This window comes from Cyclopterus lumpus, chromosome 12 (assembly GCF_009769545.1).
Source record: "Cyclopterus lumpus isolate fCycLum1 chromosome 12, fCycLum1.pri, whole genome shotgun sequence".
Lineage (NCBI taxonomy): Eukaryota > Metazoa > Chordata > Actinopteri > Perciformes > Cyclopteridae > Cyclopterus > Cyclopterus lumpus.
The window spans coordinates 4636684-4648347 of NC_046977.1; the positions used below are offsets into that span (position 1 = coordinate 4636684).

General features: G+C 48.7%; 1 protein-coding gene across 1 annotated transcript; it reads right to left on the reverse strand.

Annotated features, from left to right (window-relative positions):
• On the reverse strand, nt 1–10991 carry lhfpl2a (LHFPL tetraspan subfamily member 2a). The gene is made up of 3 exons (XM_034546641.1): nt 10890–10991; nt 6603–7404; nt 1–1031 (listed from the first exon to the last, which is right to left on the reverse strand). The coding sequence occupies exons 2-3, from the start codon at nt 7021–7023 to the stop codon at nt 775–777; spliced, it is 678 nt and encodes a 225-aa protein (XP_034402532.1). The 5' UTR covers nt 7024–7404; nt 10890–10991; the 3' UTR covers nt 1–774.
• Nucleotides 10992–11664: the final 673 nt, after the last annotated feature.

Sequence of the window (11664 nt, forward strand, 5' to 3'; positions counted from 1 at the left end):
TTTCTTCTCCGTTCTCTTTATTCGTTTGGCAGAATCTCTCTATGACTCGACAGACTCCCTGAAACCAGACGTCACTTCCAACAGCAGTACTTCACGTATACGCGTGCACGCCCTCTTCCATCGTGCACGTCCACGTCTCTGTGCACAGAATACAGGAGGTCTGCTATGGACAAGGGGGGAACCAGACTCCCAGACCCTGCACGGGGCCTCAAGCTCACTTCATAATTGCGCATGATCATTTATTCCGTCGATACATTTTAAAATGTCTGCAAACAAAAAGGGATGCTTTACATTCTGTAAGCTTTAAAAAGGGGCCGAAGAGCAGTTTATTGTGACCGAGTAGTGGTTCCCTTGTTGAGTTAACACTCACACGTGGCAGACAGGCTGCTGTCGGCTGCTCGTTGGTCTGGTGGCAACACAACTCTTTTTTTTTAGGCAAGAGTGACATCATCAGCCCAGCCAATCATTCTGCGATCAATCACTTATGTACAAAATATATATAAATCACACTTATTTACAGAACATGTGGCAACGGAGGACAAAGACGCACACTGAGAAGAACAAAAACAAAAACTTGGCACTTGTAGACTTCTCCCACGTAAACACAGAACAAACAAACAAAGAGTCGGTTTTTAGTGGTAAACAATGCAGGGGCCGCCATTTCACAGGCCAGCCTTATTAAAGACAGAAGGGCAGGTGTCTCTTCTTCTTCTTCTTCTTCTTCTTCTTCTTCTTCTTCTTCTTCTTCTTCTTCAGGACCAAAGTATCTGGGCCTCAGAGGAGGCAGATGAGGCTCTTCCCCTCCTCGATCTCCTCCTGGACCTTGTCGCTGGAGGTGGCGATCTCGGCCTGCGCGGAGAAGACGGCGCAGACGAAGGTGAGCACGGTGCCGCCCATGGCGGTGTAGAAGGCCCAGCCCATGGAGCACAGCCCGGCCCGGTACGGAGCCGCGTCGGTGCCGCAGTACAGCTGGACCTTGTCCGAACCCCAGCCGGCGGGGTACAGCATCAGACCCAGGATCAGAAACAGACCTGCGAGGCGGGGAAAAAAAAGGAGAGAGCGTATATTAAAAATAGGACACGCGTAGATGTGTGTTAGGGTGAAGAACGACATACAAGTTCATTCCTGGACCGTGAGGTAAGGTGGATTTTTTTCGCAAACACAGCAAACGGGAAACCCCACGAGATCCAAAGGGCTTCGGTTCCTTGGCGACCTTCACGACCTCCACCATTCTCTGGTACGGGGAAAACATTTCCTGCCGACGCGGCGTTCGGAGCATCCCGTGAAAAAAAAAACGCGAGTGAAGATAATCACAACGAGGCCTCCGGAAGAAAAAAAAGACAGAGAGAGAGAGAGAGAGAGAGAGAGAGAGAGAGAGAGAGAGAGAGAGAGAGAGAGCCCCCTTCACCCGGATCCTGACACCACATGGCCGTCGGCAGAGCGGGGGAACAACAGGAAGACGGCCTGCAGGGCTTTGCCGGCGACCCCCCCTCCGGGGCGTCCTGCGTCTCCGAAGGAAGGACGGGATCACTTCCTGTCTGGCTGCGACCCACTTGTGGAAAGTACCCCTGCGACATGCTCGATCATAGACCTCTAAATGTAAACTTTAGTTTCTTCGCAGATTCAGATTACTAATACGGATTATAGTTTACAAGTAAATGATGTCGTAATAACGTCGGGTTAAAACTTTATTGATCCCCGCAGGGCTGTTACATTAACGGCTTAAGTGTTTGTATTTCTTCAACACCGCGACCGTTGAGCCCATAATTATTACCGCGAGACGCATTCTTTAACCGCGCTGATCCAATAATAATGTAATTAAATTAAAGTGATGAGCTTCTCCTTTACAAGCTGCAGCATTTAAGCGATTAGCACATGCATCAATAATCATAATATAATATACATCCTTCGTTATTAGTACTTTAGTTGTCTGAGTGCAGGACTTTTACTTTATTACTATTATTATTACTAGTAATAGTAATAGGTTTCTGCTCTGCACGTTCTCCAGCGGCCGTGGGTCAGTCGGCCGGCTCGACCAATCAGAGCTCAGCAGGAAACGTTCACAATAATACAATTACAGGCAATAAATGAACCAGACGGGGAACGAGAGCTTCGGCCTCAACGTTTTTTCAGGTCTCGCTGCTTTGCTTCATAAAAAAAAAAAAAAAAGAAAAGAAAAATGTGGTGTTCTCCTCTTCCTTTTTCCTAATCTCCTCCTTCTCTCTCTCTCTCTCTCTCTCCCTGCTTCCTCCCTCTTTTTCTCCCCATTCTCTTTCCCTCTCAAAGCACCCAATATCATATTAAACAAGGAAATGAAAACTAGGTCATAAATTCTTTCCACATGTTGCCGCATTGCCCCGACGTCCAGACCGGCTCCAGTGATGGATTGAAGGTATGGTTTTAATTCCCAACCCCACCCCTTCCACCCTCCCACCCTACAAGCTAGACCTCCTAACCTAATATCCCTCTGCGCTCCACCCTCCCAACCCCACTCCTCCCTTTGCACTGGCTCTCGTCTCCGTTAACTTCCAAACTGTCAATTCTCCACCATGCCCCCCCCCCACACCCCCCTCCTCTTCCTCCTCCTCCTCTTCCTCTCCAACCCCACAGCCTCCACCCTGTAATACAGCACAGCAGGTCTGCGCTCAGCTCCAAGAACTCTGACCACCCCTTTTTTTCCTTTCCAGGAAAATGAGGGGAACAAAAATAAATAAGGAGAAGAGACAGCGAGAGGGCAAAAGTAAAAAAACGCTCCAAAAGTCAAATATATTTAATTAACTATAAGTGTTGGAAGAAGGAAAAAGCAGGAAATCGAAGCCGGAGCTGCATAAAAAAAAAAAAAAAACTTAATTTATTGTCAAAACAATGTCGAACGAGTGACGGATTATAATTATGATAGCTGGTCTAGTTTTACTTTTTATGGGCGGTCTGACGACTGCTTCACTCATTGACCCCCTCTGATGTCATCTTTGCATTAAATACTAAAACGTGTTCATGCGGCTTCACTTTTAACAGTCGGAATTGGAAAACAAACGAGGCTGCAACGTGTGGTGCAGTTGATCAGTTTTGTGTAATATTCCTAATATGTTGTGTCCGTTGCAGCCAGGCGTGCCTAATGAAGTGGCCCCTGAGAGCGTGTTGAGAGCAGGTTAACGATTAGCTCAGAGCGCACGACTTTAACGCGGCTGCAGGCTTTTTAAAAAATTTTTTTAAAAAGTCTCTGCGTTTGTCCTTTAAGCCGCATTCATTGACTTGTTTTTATTTTTATGGCAACGAGCTGTAAAACGCGGCGCTGACGTGCCGTCGCCTTCCGAAGTGGACGTGGCAAACAAAGGTCACCTATGGAGGCCTCACCAGGTGCCTCCAAATGAAGGTAAAGACCCTCTCCTGGCTGCCGGAGGAAAAACATCTTACTTTTACTCTTTATACTTAACTCATTCTACTGGTGATACCGCTGTGTTTTTACATTTTAGACCTTAATATAGACCTCGGCTGGACTTTAGCATCAGATCAGACTTTAACTGAGCTTTAAAGCTGCTATTACACTTTAAGCTTTAAAGCTGCAATGATATGCTTATTTGGCAAGTTGTGACTAACGTTAGTAACCAGTTATGACTTTAGCAAAAGCATAATTAAATTAGAGTCGTGTTCCTGTCCCCATGATGAACTTTTATTCTCCCTCTTTTGGCTCCGTTTTTGGTCTCCACCAACTCTCGATAGCTGAAGTGAATATATCGTGAAACTCATCGAGTTAAATGTGAAAAGAGTGTATAAAGTGTTTCCTATTATTGCCCGGTTGCTCTTCATTAGTCATCGTGGAGCGGCCGCACCTCGTTGTAAACACATCCAGTAAAAGCAATCAATCGGATCGGAATCCCACTTCTTATCAGAGTCAGCAGTTGTGTTTCACTCGTTTGCGTCACGCACGGTTAATCTCCATGTCAGAGTCACCGTGACACCGTAACGCTGCTTAAGTTCCTGTAAAACACTTTGTGATTGTTTTCCTCTTGAGTCACGGTCATCGGTTCGCCCGGCGACGGGCTCCGTGACTCATGGCTGGAGGGAACGTTTATGGCAGGTCGTAAAAGCCGCCCGAAGGCAACGAGAGTCGGAGGCCGAGTTTTTTTATTTTTGTCTCTTAATCCTTTTTTTTTGGGGGGGGGGGGGGGGGGGGCGCTGAAGTTTAACGCGAGCATGGGTTGAAAGCGCGGCCCCCCCCCCCCTCGACAGAAGGACGTCTGTTTTAGCCGTTCGATTATGTCAAGCAAAAAAAGGGGGAACGGGTTCACCTTCTAGCCGGGATCCGAAAAAAAACCACCTGAAAACCGAGACGGGGTTTGATGACATCGGAGACGCGGTCGGAGAGGGTCGTAGGGGAACCCGAAAAGAGTGAAAAGTACAAGTGACATCAGTAGATTAGGGTTAATGGGCTTTTGGAGGCTCCGGTGGGATATGACGTGACCATCGCTGGCACCGGCGCCACAATCTTCCCATCTGAGGTCGATCACTTCCCCTCCAAACATCTGCAGTCTGGCTTCAGTTTCTCATTACCGGGGGGGGGGGGGGGGGGGGGGGGGGGGGGGGGGGGGGGGGGGGGCGGGGGGGGGGGGGGGGGGGGGGTCGGGCACGAGGAGTGGAAACGGTGATTAGCGGGGGGGAGCCGGTGGATACCGGTGAGAGTGATGTCACTCACAGGCAATGACACACCGATCGATCGATTGGCTGCGTTTACATGCACGCTAGTATTTCTACTTTTAGGAAATTATGATATTATTCGGGTTTTAGGAGCATTCTTTGGACTTCGCCAAGTCCCGCCCCCTTCCAGAAAGCAAACTGGCCAATCATAGCGTGACATCTGCCGGCTCGTGGCGTTGTGTAAAAGTGATACTCGTCTTAGAAAAGAGATTAAAACGTTTTTAAAACGTTACTTTTTTTGTGTTGAAAACATTGAGAATTTTAGTACATCATTAGTTAGCGTTAGCATTTAGCGTTCACTTTAAAGCCTTCTAACGCATATCGTAGACCCTTCTTTCTGTTTCCATCTGCATATATTTGTATTTTAAAGTTAATTTCAAACAACTGAATATATCTTGTGCATGTAAACACAGTCAGTGACACCGTTAGATGTGAGGTTCTCCGTCTTATCTCTTTCCATCGGCCTTCAGCTCCACAGGTATGAAGGAAGCCCTCCTGCCTCCTCGGCGTCCGTTTGAAGCTCCTCTCGCCTCCTTGTTCCTCTTTCCTTGCCTCATCGCCCTCACAACGAGGAGACGTGCATTTCCCCACTTTCATTACTGAGGTCAGACTCACGGCTCTTTTATTTATGGTCAATATCGACGCCGGTTAAGTCACAATATTTGTAGTGGTGAGCAGATAATCAATTTAACTTTCAAAATGTACTTTTTATTTAGCAGAAACTAGCATTTTAGAATCATATTATGTTATAGTACATTATATATATATTCGTACTGTGTGTATACATCGAGTGCAATTTCCGATGCATTTACGTGGTTCTTCTTTCCAAACGAGTCAGATATAAAACAGACGTTTTAACATATTCAGCGCTCCTTTGATTTCGACATGATGTCGACATCATATAAAAATCTATTATCGTCTTTAAAGAGCGCTGCTCGTTGATTTTGCAACGTCGCCCTGCAAACACCGAACGCCCAGAGATACGGTAATAAAGGGGAAGTCCAACTCAAACTAACAGTCCGACATGTGAATACAATAGAACAGAATTAAAGAAATAACAATCCTGAGTCGTGAATAATCTTTTCACATTAAGTTGTTCCAGGCTCACGGAGCCTTCCGGTAGACGCTGGTGATTTAAACGTTCTCTCTCAGGGTCACAGAGCTGAGTTTACAGCTCGGCACGTCCTTCACCACACGCCCACCTTTTTTCTGTTTGGGCCTGCACCAAATAAACAACTGGTTGGGGGAGGACGGCCAACCACCCCCCCAACCCCCCCCAACCAACCACCACCACAGAGCTGCAGTGAGACAGAGGAGGTTCAGCGAGCATGATCTCATGGCCTCCTCCCTTCCATAACTCACCACGCTGAGTCAAAGTGGCCTTCACACACACACACACACCCTTCACACACACACACACCCTTCACACACATACACAGATACGCACGCGCGTTCAACTCGTTTTTTTCCTTCCGGGGCCCCAATCGAAGAGTCTGTGAAAAGCTCCAGCTGACTGGGTGGAAAGTAAATATTTGGGTGGCAGTTGCTCCGCGGGTGGAAAAAACAACAACAAAAAAAAAAACCTCAAGGTTCTGAACCGCCTCGGGGTAAAAGTTCACAGAGGGCTCCGTGAGAAACAAACACATCGCTATGGCGATGGGAGAGTTGTGGCGCCCGTAATGAACGCGTTCACTTATAATGAACCTTGATGAACGGTGGACGCTCCACGAATGAAGAGTAGACCATTAAAAGGTAAGACGGGCCGAGTCCTGCTCTCTTTAAATCAGAGTTCATCAGAACTGCTTCAGAAACGACGTGTTTTGTGACGAGCACTCGGGTTCCTCTGCAGGCATGCGCACACTTTTATTTCTGGTTCAACACAATAGAGTGATTAGTTCTGTGCTCACCTGCGATCCCTTGCAGCAGTCCGCACACGTTGAAGATGCTCTTCTTCATGATGCTCTGGAAGCACATGGTGAAGACCGAGATGAACGCCACGGCGCACAGCAGCAGGATCCCCGCCGCCAGGAAGATGGACGTGGCCTGCCAGAACCCGCTGGCGATCTCCCCAAAGTGAATGGCGTACGGCCCGCACAGTATTCCGCGCTTCAGGTGGGGCAGTTTGATGCAGCGGCCGTAGATGCCCAGGGTGGGCCTGTAGGCCTCCCCGGCCGCCGTGGCCCCATGGGGGCCGAAGACGGCGTCCGGGGTGCGTGGGAATCCCACCAGCCAGTCGGTGCTCATGAAGGCGATGAGCTCTCCGAACGCCGCCACGATGCTCAGCAGGGTCCACAGCATGGAGCGGCAGGTGACGATGACATGGCACATGGCTGCCGGACGGCTGGAGTGTCTCGCCCACCCCCCCCCCCCCCCGGACACGAGAACACGAGAGCCGACGGTCGCGATGCTTCTCCGGGCGGAGACGCGAGAGCGAGTGAGGAGTAGGCGGCGAGGCGTCAATGATTCACAGGCTGCAGCTTCCTTTCTTTTCTTTTTTTTTCCTCCCCCCCCACCCCCCCTTTCTGCTCTCCTTTCACTTCTTATCTTCTGCCGGTGTCGTTTGGCCACAGCTGTTCTTCCTCCTCCTCCTCCTGTGAAGTCGCCCTCCTTCTGTCGGCCTTCAGACTCTTGTTCTGTCTGGTTTTGGCGTCTACATTGTATTGAGGCTGCGTTCCCCGAGCCAGCCCGCCGGCGTCACATCAGACACACCTAAGAGATAAAACAGGGACACAGAACAACAGAGGGCTTTAATTGCATGTATAAAGAAGCTCTCAAGTCATTTTTTTATTTGAGGAAGTACAGCTCTCCTGTTTCTCCAGAGCAGAATGAGGAAAGTGTGGTAGGAGAGGAGGAAGGGGTCTTCAGGGGAGGGTTTAATGAGTTGTGTGGGGATTGTGTTCGTTTGAAGGCGTGTTTACGTCAAAGGATTTGTCGTGTTCTCTACTCCCAGGGGATCTCCGTGACGGAGGAGGCAAAGATGGAGGTGGAGGTGAAGAAGGTGGGAGGGTTGAAATAGAGAAGCGGATGCAGACCGACAGAAAAAAAAACAAGCCGCGGGAGGGGATGGGGGGGGGGGGCTCTCATCAAGCAGCCCACTCAGCTGACCTGGGGTCAGCCAGCTCAGGGTTGATAACACAGCGGGGCCGTCCGGCTGTCCGCCGATAACCTTCCCGTGACATCGCCCCCCCCCCACCGTTCTGCACCGCTGAGTCAGGGACGCCAACGTAATGGAGGATGCTGCAACGTGGTGTCACTTCGGTTAAAACGTACAAAAGATTTGTAAAGATTTGTAAAGAGAGTCTGGATTTGCTTTATATATATATATATCTTTTAAAAAAAAGTGGCCCTGAGATAACTTTTTTTATTTGGCGCCACATTAATAACACGTAGCAGGATCTTCCCCTCGAGGAGGAGAGTCTTTTCCATCGTTTAACCGCGTTGCTGTAAAATGTCCAGTCATTGACGTAGGTGTCCGTTATAAACTGGCCTATTTCACTAATACGTAAATTACATCCAAATTACGGAGGCCCCATTTTCACACCTTGTGTGAAGTCTTTCTTAAACGAAGTGCCTTTTTTTCCTTTTTCCCCCCGACGGCGACGAATGAAAAACACACATTCGAGAAGACGGACGACGAATAAAAGACGCCTTTTCATCGTCTCCATCCGAGGCCCCCTCGGGATCCCCGGAAGATCGAAACGCCGCTTCCATTCAAGTTATGAGACGTTTGAGAGGCATTTGCAACTCTGAGCAGAACGCACATGGAAACGCGGACGTTTGAAACGCCTTGAACGCCTTGAACGCCTTGAATGGGCCTTTGTGTTCGTGTTATAAATGCGGCTCCGGGCCCAAAGCTGACAGTTGGTTTCTTTTCTTTCTGTCCCCCCCCCTGCGGCCTCTCGGGAGTCCGTTAGTCATTTACCCAAGCAGCGTTTTGGCAGGGGAGCAGAGGGATCCGGGGGGGGTGGGGGGTGGAGGGGGTGGCTGTTGACACGTGTGCCGCCCGCAAGGTTTCCCTCATGGCGAGGGTCGCTGGAGCCTCGGCCTCGTGGTCACATCCCAGCCGAGTGTGTGTGTGTGTGTGTGTGTGTGTGTGTGAGTGAGAGCGTTGCACACACTTTGATCTCCGTCATAGAGAGATATCGACAACAGTTCTTTTTTCCACCCCCCATTCTCCTTTCTGATCTGCGGTTTCTTACAGCGCGGGGCGGTGTGTGTGTGTGTGTGTCTGTGTGTGTGTGTGTGTGTGTGTGTGCGTTTGGACTGTGTAAAACAGATGACATCATAAGAACAGGCGCAGACAGCCGTCTCTGTGGACTCGAAAACCCAAAATGAATTCTATGAATCACAAAGTGTTCTCGTTGCCTCACCGTGAACAGATGCAGGCTCGTTTTCACTGGCCCCCCCCCCCCCCCCCCCCCCCCCCCCCCCCCCACACACACACACACAAAGAAAGACCGTTGAGTCCCAGAAGCACTCTGACGAGACTCGTGTTTGACGTCAGGATTTAGGACGCGGGTTTTTAGGGTCAAACCGGTCGAGAAATGCTAATTCCAAACCCTTTGGAGCTGAAACAATTCAAACCAGCTGGGGGGAGATATAAGGAGCTTTGAAGACCCGGACACTTAACCTTTGACCTCGCCTGGCCGCACTGCGTTTGCATTACGTGCCTGTTGGTTACACACAGCGCCTGCTCGCGGGTCCTCGGTTTGTCCAGAGCACCGAATGTGGGTCAGTAGGTCCAGAACAAGCCTGGGCACGTCTGGATCTGTTGATGTACCTGCTATGTGTCACAAACACGGGTCCAGAAACAGAAGTTTCCTAAGATAGAAGCGAAGCACGGTAGCCCACATATGTGAGGCTCGGGGGCTCGGCGGCGGATTTATGATGTCCTCCATGCTCCCTGACCGGGAGGGGGGGGGGGGGATTATTTGGGCATTATTTGGGGCTCGGTTTACATACGCAGAAGAGTTTTACAAGCTTCAGACTGCACCCAACCCCCCCCCGCTGACCCCCCAAAATGCTGATCCTCTCCATTGGAGATCAATGGTCTGGTAAAGATGTAGTGCCGATGCTACCATGCTGATGTTTGGCAGATGTGTTTAGCGTGGCGTGTTAGCATGCTAATATCTGCTAAAGTACAGCAGGTATTTGGTCATAAGTAAGTCAAATTTGAAGAAAAGCAAAGGGGATCACCAAAGTTATTACAATTCATCCTCAGGGGGAAATGCATGTCTGCTCCAAATTTCATGGCAATGGAGTCCTGCAGTGTTGACATATTTGTCAACACCGAAACGTAGCATGTAGTCAGGAGAAGGTCGTTGGGTTTAAGACCTCTGGGGACCATGAATATCTGCCCAAACGTCATGCCAATCCATCAAAAGAATTGTCATGTCACTGTTTGCCAACAATGGCACAACAGGAAAAAGGTCAGGGGATCCCCAAAGTCTTTAGGATTCAACCTCTGGGGATCATGAACGTCTGCACCGCATCCCATGGCAATCCATCAAACAGTAGATATTTCCCGTCAGGGGCCAACGCTGCCGTCCCCCCTTTTCAGCCTCCTACAACTCCTGTTCAAAGTGTCCACTCAGCATTTTTTTTGCTCTCTTATCACAGCAACGACACCAGCAGGAAACGCCACTCCACGCCGCCGACAACCGGAAAAACAATCTACCCTGTCAGTTAGCCGGACGAGTTTATGATAAAGCTTCTACAACCTGTCAGTACTCTAAAAAATATCATCCGACAGCTGCTTCTCCTTCTTTCTTTTTTTCGAGTGACACACAAAACGTCCGAAGCAATTTTAAAACCAAAGGGAGCGCTTATAATCCGCGAGGATCGATTTGAATGAGAAGCGTCTGAAAAGGGAACGCAGGACCACAAAGACTCGGCCGAAAGAAAAGACAAACCACATGGTTAGGATGTCAAATAGAAGCACTATTTCTGACTCTGGGCATCCATCTGATTTTGCAGGCGCTTAAAACGACATAATAAATACTCTAACAACAGCTGTAGCGGTCTTTCCCAACACATCTGCCCGGCATCCCGGAGCTTCAGATTCAGACCGTGAACCATAATACTCACATCTCATCAGTTAGACAGTTAAGTGTGACTCACCCCCCTCAGTGGTTTTAAAAAAAAAAGGGGTTAAATTACCGCAGGGTATTTTAAAATAAAGACAACAGTCCCACCTGTCTCCATTTGTCTTTAGGTCGTCCAGCTCTCCTGGAGATGTGGCTCCTCTGCCCTGACTCTCCTCCTCTGCTCACACACTTTTAATGCATCTCTTTCTCTTTCTCTCTGACTCCCGGACCCTCCCCACGTCCCGCCCCTCCCGGATGGCCAAGTCTCCTCTGATTGGTCGGGACCCCCCCCCCCCCCTCCCCGGAGCCCCGAGAGAGAGAGAGAGAGTCCACATGGTGGCCATATTTCAGCGCTGGATCTGGGTTAAAATAACAAGCGCCGGAGCTGCAGAGGGTCTCTCCTCTTTCTCGGGTTCTCTCACCGTGAACCTAAACTACCCACCGTTGAGTTTACTTCTATAAATAAGCATGTTGTTAGTAGAATCATAAAAGTGGACTAGTTCCATATTTATTTAGACTTAATTGGCCCACGTTATAGTTCATATGAGTGTTCCTCAAAGTACATTAAAGTGACTAAGTACTGTCCTTAAAGGTAGAGGTACTTCCACTGTATTCTACTTCACTACTAGTTGTACTTTTAATGTATTTGATACCTTTAGTTACTTTGCAGATTCAGATAAATAATGCAAAATATGAATAAATAAATAAATAATGATGTATTATAGATGGCTACCGGTATTTAATATTTAAAATGAGCTCCAGCTTCACCAGCTGCACCATGAAAGTGATAATTCATCATTATTATAATCCTATAATATAATATATATTCTTCTGAAATTCTGCACGGGTGAGTACTTTTAAGTTTGTGAAGTATATTTTGATG

Coding starts and splice junctions, on each gene's coding strand:
- lhfpl2a (XM_034546641.1), bottom strand. CDS start 7,023: ATGTGCCATGTCATCGTCACCTGCCGCTCCATGCTGTGGACCCTGCTG. Junction 1,032..6,602: donor ACTGCTGCAAGGGATCGCAG/GTGAGCACAGAA, acceptor CCCGCCTCGCAG/GTCTGTTTCTGATCCTGGGT.